This window comes from Triticum aestivum, chromosome 4B (assembly GCF_018294505.1).
Source record: "Triticum aestivum cultivar Chinese Spring chromosome 4B, IWGSC CS RefSeq v2.1, whole genome shotgun sequence".
NCBI classification, from domain to species: domain Eukaryota; kingdom Viridiplantae; phylum Streptophyta; class Magnoliopsida; order Poales; family Poaceae; genus Triticum; species Triticum aestivum.
This window is the reverse complement of record NC_057804.1, coordinates 60,973,334-60,988,916: the sequence shown is the minus strand read 5'-3', so window position 1 is coordinate 60,988,916 and position 15,583 is coordinate 60,973,334. Positions and strand designations below refer to the sequence as shown.

Genomic DNA, 15,583 nt, shown 5'->3' with positions numbered 1-15,583 from the left:
CTCACTGTTCATTCAATCGATCGGCTTCAGTTAGCAGCAGTAGCGAAGGAATTGCTCGATCGGGTTCAGTTAACAGCCATCGATCAATCGCTCGGGTCCAGTAACGCGTAGCCTGTAGTGCAATCGCTCGGGTTCAGTTAGAGCCCAACGCCTCGCTCGGGTTCAGTTAGAGCCAACGCCTTGCACACGCGCGCGTACGTGTACGAGAGAAACGTGCATCGCTCGGCCCCCGACCTTCCACCGTAACCAGGAACTCCCCGAAATTTTCCTCGCCCTCGCTTCTACCACGGTTTTTTCCGTCATGGACGGCCCAAAGAATGTCATGCAGTTCCATCTCCGGCCCGCCCAGGACGAAAAGCCCATTTTCTATCATGATTTTTTGTCATAGAAGTAGGAGCCCACCACATCTATGATGATACCGGGTTTTGTCACAATTATCGTCATAGAAGTGTCATATGTATGACAGAAAAAAAAATTGTTCGGCCCAAAATGTCACAGATGTGTCTTTTTTTTGTAGTGCTATGAGGAACTTGAAAGACGAAAGAACTAAGATTTTTCCCTCAACTACGAGGGGAGGTAAGGAACTGCCATCTAGCTCTGCACTAGATTCTCCTTCTGTTTTGAGTAAGCTTGCGACACCTAAACCTGCTACTGCTATGAATTCTGATATGTCGCATGTTATTGATGATGCCACTTTTGCTATGCATGATACTTATGATGAAACTACTTCTGTGCATGATACTACTTTGCCATTAGGTGAATTTCTTGATGAACAACTTGCTAGGGTTAGAGATAATGAAATTATTAATGATGATATTATTGATCATAGTGATGATGAAAGTTATCCCCCTGATTATGAATTGCCTGTTGTTCCTGAGGGTTATGTTATGGATGAAGAAGCTGCTAGAGCTATTTTTGCTTGCAAAGATAGATATGATCTTAAGAATTTATTAGCTAAATGGAAGCAGCAATCCCTTAATGCTAGAATGAAACCTGACCCCGCTTTTGCTACTTCACCTATCTATGTTACTGATAAGGATTATGAATTCTCTGTTGATCCTGAGATAATTACTTTGGTTGAATCTGATCCTTTTTATGACTATGAATCTGAAACTGTTGTGGCACATCTTACCAAGTTAAATGATATAGCCACCCTGTTTACTAATGATGAGAAGTCTCGCTATTATTATATCCTTAAGATATTTCCATTCTCACTAAAGGGTGATGCTAAAACTTGGTTTAATTCCCTTGATCCTGGTTGTGTGCGTAGTCCCCATGATATGATTTATTACTTCTCTGGTAAATATTTCCCTGCTCATAAGAAACAAGCTGCCTTGCGGGAAATATATAATTTTGGGCAAATCAAAGAAGAGAGTCTCCCACAAGCTTGGGGGAGGCTTCTCCGATTACTTAATGCTTTGCCTGATCATCCTCTGAAGAAAAATGAAATACTTGATATCTTTTATAATGGACTAACCGATGCTTCCAAGGACTACTTTGATAGTTGTGTTGGTTGTGTTTTCAGGGAAAGAACAGTCGACCAAGCTGAATTACTATTGAATAATATGTTGACTAATGAAAATAATTGGACTCTTCTTGAGCCAATTCCTGAGGCAATTACAAGCAAAGGTTTTAAGCTTGGGGGAGTTGATACGTCTCCAACGTATCTACTTTTCCAAACACTTTTGCCCTTGTTTTGGACTCTAACTTCCATGATTTGAATGAAACTAACCCGGACTGACGCTGTTTTCAGCAGAACTGCCATGGTGTTGTTTATTGTGTAGAAAACAGAAGTTCTCGGTATGACCTGAAAATCCACGGAGATAACTTTTGGAAAATATAAAAAATACTAGCAAAAGAATCAAGGCTAGGGGGCCCACACCCTGTCCACGAGGGTGGGGGGCGCGCCCTCTCCCCCTGGGCGCGCCTCCCTGTCTCGTGGGCCCCTTGATGCTCCACCGACATCAACTCCAACTCTATATATTCTGTTTCGCGGAGAGAAAAATCAGAGAGAAAGTTTCATCGCGTTTTACGATATAGAGCCTTCGCCAAGCCCTAATCTCTCTCGGGAGGGCCGATCTGGAGTCCGTTCAGGGCTCCGAAGAGGGGGATTCGTCGCCGTCATCATCATCAACCATCCTCCATCACCAATTTCATGATGCTCACCGCCGTGCGTGAGTAATTCCATCATAGGCTTGCTGGACGGTGATGGGTTGGATGAGATTTACCATGTTCAAGTTAGTTTTGTTAGGGTTTGATCCCTAGTATCCATTATGTTCTAAGATTGATGTTCCTATGACTTTGCTATGCTTAATGCTTGTCACTAGGGCCCGAGTGCCATGATTTCAGATCTGAACCTATTATGTTTTCATGAATATATGTGAGTTCTTGATCCTATCTTACAAGTCAATAGTCACCTACTATGTGTTATGATCCGGCAACCCCGAAGTGACAATAATCGGGACCACTCCCGGTGATGACCGTACTTTGGTGAGTTCATGTATTCACTATGTGTTAATGCTTTGGTCCGGTACTCTATTAAAAGGAGGCCTTAATATCCCTTAGTTTCCAATAGGACCCTGCTACCACGGGAGGGTAGGACAAAAGATGTCATGCAAGTTCTTTTCCATAAGCATGTATGACTATATTCGGCATACATGCCTATATTACATTGATGAACTGGAGCTAGTTCTGTGTCACCCTATGTTATAACTGTTGCATGAGGAATCGCATCCGACATAATTATTCATCACTGATCTAATGCCTATGAGCTTTTCACATATTATGCTTTGCTTATTTACTTTTCCATTGCCACTGTTACAAGTACTACAAAACTGCTATCGTTACTTTTGCTACCGTTACCATTACTTCAATATTACTTTGCTACTAAATACTTTGTTGCAGATACTAAGTTATCCAGGTGTGGTTGAATTGACAACTCAACTGCTAATACTTGAGAATATTCTTTGGCTCCCCTTGTGTCGAATCAATAAATTTGGGTTGAATACTCTATTCTCGAAAACTGTTGCGATTCCCTATACTTGTGGGTTATCATTGGCCCATGCCAAAAACAAAACCGAAATATGGCCTATGCCAAAATCTAAATCTAAATATGGCTTATGCCAAAAGGTAAATTGAAAGATCGTTTCGCTGTCTCGTTCTCACCTCTCTCAAAAGAAAGGCAGATAGAGTTTCTGCATAAGTGTCCTCGTCATCGGTTCTCCTCGCCATTGGGTGCTTCCAGATGCTAATGAGGTGGGGGTACCCCTGGATTGGAGTTAGCCATTTTTGGGTCGCCCCAACTCTGGCTAGGGTTTAGTCAAGGTGATCCAGCGTATCAAGCTTTGCTAATAGTGTGTCGCATGTTTTTTTAGATGGTGAGAGGGTGCACATGCCTGATGTGTTTTTAGAGGCTGGTTGGTGCCGATTAATTTAAGAATCTTTTGTCCAGTCAAAATCATGAATTAAATTCAAAATTAAATATCTCACTTGAATGAGAGAGCTCATTGAGAAATAGTTGACCCGATCAAAATCATGAACAATCAAAAAATTGAGCACCTCAATTGAGAGGGCTCTCAAAATTAGGGAGAGCATAGCGAATTAGACAATGGCGAGGAAGAAAGAAAGGCTCCGAGGCATATAGGATTCCTCGTCTCTCGTCGATGATGCCGCCAATCTGTCTTGTCTTCTGTGACCTTAAGGCCATGAAGGCGTGGTGGATCCCGGCCCCTTGCCGGCGGGAGGGCTCATGCTTTGTCTTCAAGTGTTTCTTTAATCTGTTTACGGTTTGTGTCATGTTCAGGAAGTTGAGGTGGCGATGGGTCTGAAGATGGAATAAGCTTCTCCCTGCCTTGCCCTCCTCCCTATGGTGTGTAATGTGTCTTCGAAGGGCGTGTGAAGGTGTGTCTCGAGCGGATCTCATGAGATTCGGTCGGTGTTTATCTTGAATGGATATGTGTGCATCCGATCTTTGTTCGTCTGTGTTCTTATGTCTACAAGTTGGATCCGTTCAATCTACACCTCTCTTCATGGCGGCGGTTGTTGTTTTGGTGCGTTAGTTTTTGGGACCTTATATGACGACGAATTTCTGAGTGGCTACTACAAAGGTTTGTCCGACTCCGATGAAGAAGGGCGATGACGGTGGCACGTCTTCGATTCCCTCTAGTGCTTGTGTTCGTCGGTAGGTGATCTACAAGTATGTATGCAATTTTTATTGCTTCTTGTGTTCTTTGCACTGCTATATGATATTTGATGAATAGATCATAGGTTTTGTTAAGAAAAGAATTAGTAGATGATGGCGTCGAACCCGTCCTCACGTCGCCACCATTGTCAAACCAAAGAGACGTTATCCCGGTTTAGAAACGGAAACCCAAAATACGCAGCCCTCACGCACACGCTCTCCTCAACCAGACACGCAGGCCCGTACATAATCCATCACACGTGCGGGCTCCCACCCATCCGCCACACGTGCGCGCGAACCGAGAGCCCGGCCGCCTCTCCCGGGTCCCGGCCCATCCCAACCGTCCGATCCCCGGCCGATGGCGGCGGAGCCCGCGGCGGACGGCCAGGATCCCCCGCTGGCGGATGCCGCCTCCGGCGACGACGACGCCGCGGCGGCGGCGGACGCGCTCCTGAGCGCGGCCTCGGAGCAGCTGACGCTGGTGTACCAGGGGGAGGTCTACGTCTTCGACCCCGTCCCGCCCCAAAAGGTCGCCCCTTCTGCACCGTTCGCTTCAATTTTTTCCCTTTCGTTGAACCGGCCGTGTTGACTTTGCCTGCGTTGGGCGGAGCAGCGGGCTCCGAATTGCGCCGAGGAAATATACGTTTATTGGTGGATTTCGATCATTCCGTCGATTTTCATGTTCCCTGCAGCCGAATTGCACCGTCATGGAGATAGTTCCCTCGATTTTCAGCCTAGTAATATCTGTCGAATTGCACTGTCGTAATGTTTTTTTTAGTTCTGTTGATGATTGAACTTTCAGAGGAATTGGTTATGTTCTATGGATTGATTGAATATTTGGAGCAATGGGGGTTTGTTTGCGCCCTTGCTGAATTGAATTGCGCCAAGAATGTGTCCTCTGTGACTGTTCTGTCGTTCGAGCTTTAGGAAAGGGGCTAATGTTTTCTTACATTCGATCAACTTTTATTAGTTCAGCTATTCTGTCTTGCTGGAATCGAGTTTGCTGTGCTTGATTCCTAAAGTGTGTCATTTCTTTCAGACGTTTTTTGCCTCCTTTAATGTGCTTATGCATGGTTGCTGAATAGTAGAACATATGCTGCGAGATTTGGCTATGTATGATTGTTCTGAAAGAATTTTAATTGTCTTATGAAGATTATCAAAGCTTGGTTGTCTTACATAACCGAAACTGACATCCCTGTTCTGTTGCTGTCCTTGTACTGTTTTCAAATTTCTTACCCTTTTCTCTTGTTCTGCTTGAGGTTATACCTTATTGCATTTGTGTGGCCATCTATCTGTCAGTGATTTTGCAGGTGCCATAGTTCCGTGTTAGGGTAAGGTTCTTGATGGTTCTGGGACACAGTTCTTGCTTTGGCAAAAGATTCACCATCTTATCGATGTTTGTAGGCCATGCACTCCCATGTGGTTATACCAAATTGCACAAAAACAGAAGTCCATTTTCTATGTTCGTGTGCATGCATCTGTTCTTATTTCTTTGACAAAACACAAAAATCTTTGAGCCTTCATGCGTTTACCGAATGATAGTTATGTACAAGCCCATCATGGAAGGGCCAACACCCCAAAATTACAACACTGCACTCATAAGTGCTAGGCACCACCCGGAGAGACGTCTCTGGACACACCATGAGTCACTTGGATGCAACCATATTACGTTTCAAGCGTGATCGCATGAACCAATCTCACTATTGATAAATCATCGTTCAAGTGTTTCTGGTGATCACATGTTTCATGGTCATTTGTGATTGATTTAGTTGATTAACTATTTTCTTAGTGTTATACAGGTTCAAGCTGCTCTGTTGGTGCTTGGAGGGTGTGAGGTGCCTCCTGGTTTAGTAAGCATGGCTGGGCCTACTGCATATGCTGAAAAGGTACAATCAGCTGTAGAATCTCTGCAACAAGGTTGTGTGAATACTTCTAGTTTCTGAGCTTTGTCTATGTCTGCAGAGTACAACTGTGGCTGCCAAAAGGGTTGCTTCCTTAATGAGGTTTCGCGAGAAGAGGAAGGAAAGATGTTTTGATAAGAAAATAAGATACGGAGTGCGCAAGGAGGTTGCCCAAAAGTACAGACTCAATCCATGCCCATTCTCTTGTAGGTGCTTCGTAGAGTTATTAGCGTGATGAATACAAATGCTTTGTTACATTATGGAAGCAAGCAGGATTTGATTAGTCATCACACATTTATATCATATGAATGAGGATATATTCCAGCTTTCTGCATTCATTATGCCACAAGCAGGTAGCACTTGATTATGAATCACATGTTTAGACCACATTAATGAGGATGTACTCCATGTTTCTGCATTCCCAAATCCCAATGCCACATTCTTCTTTGGCTCAAATCTAGAATTTTACCTAATTCATCAGCCTCCTTGGTTTGATGTCTAGCCTGCCAATCTGAGACAATTGTTGGTTTTGAATAGTTCCTCGAACACCAATGTCCGAGCAAAAGTTTAAGTATTAACATGTAATGGTCCGGAAATATGAATCATGGAATGTTAATTCTGAGAACATTGGTGCACTGAGGCTTTTTTTTACACTAAGAAGCAGTCTGGCTCTGGTACATTTTACTAAATTACTGTTGTGTAGTTGCTAGGTTTTCATAGTCCTCATAAGCAAAGGCAGTTTTTATAGCACTTCATTTCAGTTGGTTATCAAACTCTTGATGTTTGTTGGTTTAGGAAGAAATATCACGTTGCTGCATACATGAGTCAGCACTGAATAAATAATCTAATTCGGATTTCTACAGTTATGATTTACTGTTACCTTGGAAGGTAGTGTGTTCTGTTTACTATTCCTGGTACAAAATCATATCTTGTAGTCAAGAGATTGCTCTTGAGATTATTTTTTCGTTGTGGATTATTTTTCTTACATTGCACAACATATATACTCATTAATTATCGCTGGCAGGATGAAGCGGCGTAAAGGACAGTTTGCTGGAAGGGCAGATTTTGGTGATGCTGCAAGTTCTTCTGCAGCTTGTGTCTCTGCAGTCGATGGCGAGGATGATCATTTCCGAGAATCCCAGTGAGTGAGTTGTGATGACATGTGTACGTGCAGATCACGTTTCATCACTTCATACACAGAAGGTTTTTCCCTGTGTTTATTATGGGCTAATGTTGGTTTGCTTTCCTAGTTGTCAAAATTGTGGTGTCAGCTCAAGGCTTACTCCAGCAATGCGTCGGGGCCCGGCTGGCCCCAGGACCCTCTGTAATGCTTGTGGCTTGATGTGGGCAAATAAGGTACTGTCCTCACTTTAGCAACCTTGATGCCTGTTGTGTTTCCTTTCTTTCAAGCGTGAAAAAGAAAAAGTAAAAGCAGCATGCTTGTGAATCTAACTAACTAAATTCCTGAAATTTAACTGGTTTACAAATTGCCTAACTGATTACCTGCTGATATTTATGACACCTGCTAGCAATTTGCTACATTGCTACTGCTTAACCTCAGATAATTTCAGGGTACTCTGAGAAGTCCTTTGAATGCTCCCAAAATGACCGTGCAGCATCCTGTCAATCCGAGTAAAATGGTGCGTTAGGTCTGTGATATAACTTGTTTGATTGGAACATTTCATGTTTAGTTTATTTGCATTTCTTCCTACACAGGAGAGTGTGGATGATGACAAAGCAATTGTGTGTGCTGAGCGTAATCATACCGCAGTCAAAATGGATTCTGAGATGTAAGCAAGCCTTCTTTACTGCATCTCAGATCACTGTCTTAGCAGCTAGGAGTATACTATTTTACAAGGTCCTCAACTCCTCATGTCAGGGTTTAAATGGGAAACCTCATGGCTTATGAGAGATCTCTCAGAACACCAACTATGTGCCATTATCTAACTTTCTTGATCCTTTGCCCCTTTTTTTGTGTGTGGGGATTCTACTTTCTTGACCAGGAGTCCGGAACAAGAACAGAAACCAGAACTGCGCCCGGCGACTGAAGGCGACACCATGGCTGATTCATGACAAGTGTATATAAATGAAACATAGGTTTTTGTCAGATATTTCCTGACTTTAGAAATGATGTATAAGGCAACAAAACTAACACAAGCATGCATCGACATGCCACATTTATCCCCTCCATGTATTATATTTACACATTGTATACCCAACAGTTCTGCAATGCAGAGAATTCAGGAATGCAATCAATCCATCACATTCTTGGTGTTGGCTGCTTGTCGTAGCTCTTTACTGGTTCTCCTTATGTTGTTCCTTGTGCCTTCTTGTGTGTGTTGGATGCCATCTTTTGTACTCCCTCCGTTCAGAATTACTTGTCTCGAAAATGGATGTATCTAGATGTATTTTAGTTCTAGATACATCCATTTCCGAGACAAGTAATTCCGAACGGAGGGAGTACCTGATGTGGTGTATCTTACTCTTATTTATAAATGAAAATGGTTCAGGCCGGCGTAAGCCTGCTCTAGCACTGTCAAAAAAATCATCACATTCTTGCCAGATGTATGCTAGTGTCATCATCAGAGAAAGGGGAAACAAATTCTTATGATTTTGATAGCATATCGTTCCTGATTTACTTCGGCTGTGGTAAGATGCAGCTGCATATTTTCTACCAAGAAGAAATGAAACGGACTTCAATGGATGGCTACAAAATCGGCTTACAGACATACAAATCGCAACAGGTTTAGCCCTTCACAGAAGAGTAACATCACAAGTTTGCAATCCAATCGGGCGCGCATCAGAATCCGGTACGCATCGGGAAGATTGGGCGTGGCGACTTCGACCGCTGCTGCTGCTGCTGCTGCCTCGCGGACTGCAGCGCCTGGCCGACCATGGCGGCGCGCGACGCCGGCGACACGGGCGTGCCGCCGTCCAGCGCGCGCAGGTATGCCTCGTCGTCCTCCACGCTCCCGCCGCCGCCCAGCGCCTTGCGCACGACGCGCTGTATGTCGTACGACGTCACCTCGTGCTCCTCCGTGAGCTCGGGCCCGTCGGAGCGCGCCTCGAAGCCAGACAGCAGCATGGACGACGGCGCCCCTCGCGCGAGGGCGCCGCGGTAGGGGCGCACCGTGAACTGGGCGCCGCAGCCGTCCTCGTCGTCGTCCTCCTCCTCGTAGTCGTAGCTGGCGTCGGTCTGCTGGCCGCGCAGGCTCCGCGCGCCGCTCAGATCGAACTCCCCGAACTCCATGTCGCTCCCGCACTCGTCGTCGTCGTGGTCCGCCTCCTCCTCTTCCCTGGACGCGTCGTCGATGAACGTGACGCGGAGGCGGAACTCCACGCCGCGGAGCCCGTCGCGGTCGTCGGCCCCGCACCTCGCCCGGACGCGCACCGCGGCCGCCGCGGTCTCCGCCGCGACCTCCGGGCGCAGCGCCGGGTTGTCGATCCGGGCCACCAGCTCCTTGAACGCCCGCTCCGCCGCCCCCTGGCGAACCAGGTCGGCGAGCGGCACGCGGCAGGCCACGTCCTCCACCGTGTCGACGTCCGCGGGGCCGGCACCGTAGTCGCTGCACTGCTCAACGAGCAGCCGGAGCGTGACCGCCGGCTGCGAGTCGCGCGAGGCTGACGCCGGGATCTCGGCGAGCAGGACCTGCTTGCCGGGCTGGCTGAGCAGGACGTGCTCCCTCACGGTGGCCATGGCCATGTCTTAGCTGCTGCGATTACACGGGCGGACTGCGGAGAAGAGAAGGGTCTAGGGCCGCGGTGGACGTGTTCCTTCACGAGTTTGCTTGGTATGTGTCTGCGGGTCTGGGGCTCCTTTTATAGCAGGAAGGTGCGATTGAGACGAGAGAGAGCCGGGCTCGATTCGGAACTGAAGCCCCAATACCGAATCGGAATTGTAGTCCGGCAGAGGAATTATCCACCCGTTCATCATTGGTTGAGCATCCACAAGGTAGTGGTTTTCAGCCTCTATAGCCGCCTCTAAAGGCTTGGAGCCCGCCTCTACACACTGCAGACATTGCCTCCAAGTTTTTTAAGCTTGGCATCGATGCTAGCCTTGGAGGCTGCCTCCAAGGATTAAACAACGACATGGTCCTACTAGTCAGTGTATGGCTGTGGCTAGGCCATGCAAACGGATCAATACATTCTTCATTGTTTATTCTATTGTGGGACCATTCCTTAGAGTCAACAGCCTGCTACACACCACGTGGTTTTTAGATCTGACTAGAGGCAGAACGTGGGGCCCAGGATAGAGGCAGCCCAGCCTCTACACACTGTTGATGTCCTTAACGTGTTCTCAGAATTTTGGGGAGCACTACGTGTCCGGTCAGTCCAATCTCTCCACGGGAGCGCCCTCCTTTGCAACAAGGTTCGTGTTGCAAAGCGCGCAACACGAGCCTTGTTGCGCTCCCGCCGAACCGTTTTTTCCTTTAAAACAAGGCCTATGTGTTCAGTAACATGAAGGGCGTTGTAATCCACCACCGGCTGTCGCCGCCGAACCACAGGCTGCCCTGATGTGGGAGGCAAAGAGTCCTCGGGCGAGATCGATGGTTCTCCCCTCTTTGCATCGCGCGACCGAGGCTGTAGCTCGATGACAGCAGTGGTGGTCAGTGGAGGAAGGAGAAATGGGACGAATGAGATGAGTGTAGAGGAAGGACAATGCTAGGGAAGGGGAAAGCAATGTTGCTGGGCCCCACGGCGCGCGGCGGCAGATTTCTCCCAGGAATCAGCCCGGGGTGAAACCCAAGCGTTTCCGTAAAAATTAACTGACGCAATCACACGTTGAACCACACATAGAACCAGAGCTCTATCTTCAACAAGCATTCAACTGGACAACATGAACCAATGAGCTGTTTCTTAGAAAATGAATTTTCTCTACAAAAAACAAGTTCGCCAAACTAAATTCCGTTTCTGTTAAGTCAATAAGAGCTGAACTGGGAAATGTGATGGAACATCACGTTGAGCTCGGATAGTGTGGTGAATGAACAGATTCTGTATTTGCGCGGAACATTAGTGTCTTTCCTAGTTCCTCCTATGTTTCTCCTGGCTCCAGTTGCAAGTTGGAATTACGTCTTCTCCTTGGCTGCTCTGAATAGTTTGATAACGTTTTCATACACCACAAACGTCACGGAAGCTGCTGGAAGGTTCTTCAATAGGTTGGAAGTGATGCCCCTGTAAAACCCACGGACACCTTCGTACCTGCAGCAGAAATTGAGAATTCAAACAAAATGTGCAAGCGTTACCGTTGCTCAAAATTGTAGCACAACCAACATTCAGGACCAGCAAAGTCGCAACAAAAAACATGACATGCAACATCCTTATTATAACTACAGATTACTGAAGAATATAGATGATCAGTGGGCAAAAGTGTAGACCAAGCTTGAGAAAAGACTGACAGGTAAGGTGCATATTAAATAAGACAATAAGATAGATAAACCATGACTTAACATCAGATTCCGTGAAACGGTAATGCCACCTGAGGTCCAAAACTTTATCTAATCGAAGCTTATAATGACCCTCACCTTGCAGCTTCCTTCACTACATGCCAACTATCTGAGTACTTTGGGATACCATCACTACCAGGTCGTTGCTGAAAAGTTGCAGACAAGAACTATTATTATTGCTGCTAAACTCCAAAGAAATGAGATGCAGAGCTTTAAATCTGAAACCAACCTGTAAGCGGGCTCGGATAACCTGCAAATCCAAAAAAAACATAGTTGGTATGTATAGTAAGACGGCAGCAACCATTTATGAAGTTGATGGGAATAAACAGAAGTTAAATCTTGCCTGATAAGGATAAGTAAGCAGAATAGCAGATAATTTTGAACCAGCGCCAAGTGCCGCATAATCAACGGAGTTCTGTTGATAATGAAGGCAAATGCATATCAGACATATTAATTGCCCATCTAGCAGATAGAGAATGTGTTTGAAAGCAGACAAAACTTTACCTAAATGTTCTAAGAATATTGATTGCCCTGAATCAGCTTATGCATCATACAGTTTGTATGTAACTGATGTTCAAAACAGGGTTTCTAAGAAACAATATTACATAACACCTATATTTGACTACTTGACGGTCTTCACAAGTGAGGATATCCTCCTATGTTTCACAGTTCACATGCTGTATCATGTCACAAAGGATGGTCATATAAGTTTAAGCAACCAAATTTAAGAAAATTTTCAAACATCTGAACAGACTTATCCAGGGAAAACATAATGTCTATAATGTAAATTAAGCTAGATGTTTAATGTCGAGTGTCAAAAAAAGGCTAGATGTTTAATGTCTGAGCACACATGCAATCACTTGGTGCCTACCAATAAATCCTCGCTGCCTTTGTCATCTCCCCTTGTTTGTTTACTTTTCGCAGATATCATAGCCTTGCGAAGTTCCTCATAGGCAGTGAATTGTATCGCGCCATGGGTGACCTTTCAAGGACGGCACAGCAATAAACATTAGTGCATGTATTCATGAACGATATCACAGTAAAACAGAAGAAATATTTAAGAATGTTACTATCCCAACAGTCCACAACATATGCATCTTTACTAATTGAAACTAGTATAGACATAACCTCTGCTTAAGCACAATCACAATTTACAGCGACCGAATTCCTACAAGCACCGTTGGGAAATTCTGACATTGACAGGTACATTAAATAAACTAGAACATAAAACAGTTTATCTGACCTTCCTGGTTCCTTTCTTGCTGAGAACTGTAAGAATAATCTCCATAACAAGGTAATTTTCCAACATCAAGATAGCACTAGGAAAACATGACTAGCTATGATCCAAATAATAAGACGTCCCACCTTCTCTAGTTGGAGCCTCATAAGAGGATATTACCTGAAGCATGTAGCTAAATCTGATAGGCCACATCTTAAAACTCAGGTGATACTTAAAAAATCAATCCATACCATGAATGGTAGTGATAAGACATAGATTTGATCATTTGAGTCAACAAATTCAAGAAAGAATGAACTGAAGTCACATAACATATATAACTCTGAGTCAAGGACAACTACATGTTATTGCACTCCTGTATCTAGAGCTACTTAAAACAGCATGGGGCTAATAGTTTTATGACTAAATTTGTAGGATTGTAATGAAAAGCAGCACAATACTAAACAGCATTTCAGCAAAAAAAGATGCATACCAGCAAAAGTCCAGGCCCGATCCCTCTATAAAGTGCTCGCCATCCCTCCTCTTTCCGAATAGTTCTCAAAGCATCTGGCTTCATAGAGACCAAATAAGCAAGGTCACAAAATTTTGTACTAGCTATAGACCGAAAGAAATATGGGCATGAAGGATGCACACAAACAATTCATGGCACAAAAAACCATTATAATGATTTGAAACAATTTCTTTTACACGAGCTCAACTAAATTAGACAAATTTTAGCAGCTTCAGATAGAACTAAGAATGGCACAAGTCACTTATTTGCAACAGAAAACAAGTCACAACTCTAGTACGATATGTTTGCTGTATGATACTTAGAAAATAAAAATACAAGTACAATAGGCATATATTACCAGAAAATCCAGAATAAGATGAAGTATGCCCAGGTGTTTGTAGTTGCATCCGTGTTTTCACCAGCCATATGGGATTTGTAAACAGGCAAACCTGTATAAACACACAAAAAAAATTGTCATGAATAAATGATATTTTGATGAAGACAATTGAGGTGAACAAATAACACTAACACATGTTGGCAGTCAGAAAAAATGTCAGGTTAGGCTTGCTATCAAAGACCTAGTTACATTTTAACCCAATTTCATTAAACTCCAATGTGACAAAATCACAAAAAGACACTAGATCTGGAGTTACTGTACGAACCAAAGCACCTGCTTCTGCAGCTGAGGCAAGATGGTCGAATGGACGGAGCTGAACATCCTTCTCCTGCAAGTATCTTTGTTTAGCTCTGTTATAACTGTCAAAACAGACGTTCGTAACATTAGTCAAAATGCCAGCACTACTGTAAGTAGCAACCAATCGGTAAACTGTAGCATAGGATCCCTATATAAGAAAAGGAAACAAGTGAAATTAAATTCTGAAATTAGCAGATTGCTTTGGTATAGTTCAGTAATAAAGAAAGCATTGAATGCTCCACACTACAACTATTCAACAGTTCAGCAGAATGAACTAATGGAACTTACAAAAAGAAATATAGCCCCCAAGAAACGGTTGACCCCAGAACTGCAGGATAAAAGCCGGCATAAAGTCCCCTCAGGCCCTACATTAAGCAGTTAGATCAGCATACCTCATACTTCAAATACCAGAAGAGCCAAATTACTGAAGATCTTACAACAAAAGGTTTTAGTCATTTAGTTTGCTATAATTGTTAACCAAGCTTCCAGGAACAGGTGACTATCATCTACATTGTCGGCTTCCTAAGTTTCAAGGATTTTTCAATGAAATTAAAGCAAAAAATTAACTTGGAAATAACAGCTACAAGAAAATCCACCTGCATATTGTAATGATTGCATTCAAAATTTTCCGAAAATCAACAGGATTAAAAACATATATACAATATAATTAAGGTTTTAAGCTATGGCCGAGGTTTGGTCCACCAAACGATGAAAAATTGAAAACAAAACAAAAAATGTGACAGGGATTCACACCTCAGATCGTGCGATGGTGTATACAGCGTGTCCCGTGTTCCTGTACGGCGGCAAGTCGGACAACCCTCTCCCGCCGCTCACTACACACCAGCACGGGAGCAGCAGGGTTAAGGTTTCCGGTCGGGCTCTGCGTCTCCTAGGGCTTAGGGGGGGAGGGGGGTTACCTTGGAAGCGGGTGCGGACGACGTCGAGCGGGTGGAAGGTGGCGACGGTGGCGAAGCCGGCGGTCGCTCCGGCGACGGCGTTCTCCCAGGTCCACGCCCCCGTCGACGGCAGAGGGGTCCCCGGCGGCATCTCCGGCGAGAGGTGTGGTGGTCGCTTCGCTTTTTGGGAACTCGCAGCGGCGAGAGTTTTGCAGGGAAAACTCGCTTTGACAACTCGGTCGTGCGCTGTCTCCACCTCAGCTTTTCACTGTTTGGATGGGCCGCATCTATTCTATAGGGGAAATCTGGCCCAATATAGTGTGCTTGGGCTAACAAGTCACAAAGTGCTGTGGACATGGAGGCTTTAACTTGCGGGTTCTTCCCCTAAAAAAAAAAAAACTTGCGGGTTCTTTTTCTAAAGAAAAAACTGGCGGGTTCTGACCCCTCAAAAAGAAAAAGGAAAAGAACTGGCGGGTTCTGACCCCTCAAAAAAAAAAGGCAGGTTCTGAACTCTTAAAGACTAAATCGAAACCGGCAGCGTGATGATCAGCTTCGGACTGAAACAAAGAGATCAAGATCCAATAAGGATGTGTTTGGTAGGGTGTATGTGTTGGAAATATGCCCTAGAGGCAATAATAAAATGATTATTATTATATTTCCTTGTTCATGATAATTGTCTTTTATTCATGCTATAATTGTATTATCCGGAAATCGTAATACACGTGTGAATACATAGACCAC

The 15,583-nt window shown here is 44.6% G+C and overlaps 3 protein-coding genes across 4 annotated transcripts; 1 reads left to right on the top strand and 2 right to left on the bottom strand.

Moving 5' to 3' along the window:
• The first annotated feature begins 4,419 nt into the window (after positions 1-4,419).
• Positions 4,420-8,348, top strand: LOC123091014 (GATA transcription factor 19). The gene is made up of 8 exons (XM_044512405.1): positions 4,420-4,709; positions 5,980-6,066; positions 6,143-6,258; positions 7,106-7,222; positions 7,332-7,437; positions 7,653-7,721; positions 7,798-7,871; positions 8,085-8,348. Exons 1-8 carry the CDS (start codon positions 4,539-4,541, stop codon positions 8,152-8,154), a joined length of 810 nt encoding a protein of 269 aa, XP_044368340.1. The 5' UTR covers positions 4,420-4,538; the 3' UTR covers positions 8,155-8,348.
• A 203-nt stretch (positions 8,349-8,551) lies between these two features.
• LOC123094419 (uncharacterized) lies at positions 8,552-10,010 on the bottom strand. Its single transcript, XM_044516429.1, has one exon. It carries the CDS (start codon positions 9,782-9,784, stop codon positions 8,882-8,884), a length of 903 nt encoding a protein of 300 aa, XP_044372364.1. The 5' UTR covers positions 9,785-10,010; the 3' UTR covers positions 8,552-8,881.
• An 853-nt stretch (positions 10,011-10,863) lies between these two features.
• On the bottom strand, positions 10,864-15,091 carry LOC123091013 (folate transporter 1, chloroplastic). Of its 2 annotated transcripts, none has more exons than XM_044512403.1 (11): positions 14,864-15,091; positions 14,700-14,779; positions 14,235-14,311; positions 13,915-14,008; positions 13,611-13,701; positions 13,235-13,308; positions 12,397-12,507; positions 11,869-11,940; positions 11,755-11,775; positions 11,604-11,671; positions 10,864-11,280 (listed from the first exon to the last, which is right to left on the bottom strand). In XM_044512403.1, exons 1-11 carry the CDS (start codon positions 14,991-14,993, stop codon positions 11,148-11,150), a joined length of 951 nt encoding a protein of 316 aa, XP_044368338.1. In that variant the 5' UTR covers positions 14,994-15,091; the 3' UTR covers positions 10,864-11,147. The 2 variants fall into 2 exon arrangements, with proteins under 2 accessions (XP_044368338.1, XP_044368339.1); XM_044512404.1 differs by having other exon boundaries at positions 13,923-13,977.
• Positions 15,092-15,583: the final 492 nt, after the last annotated feature.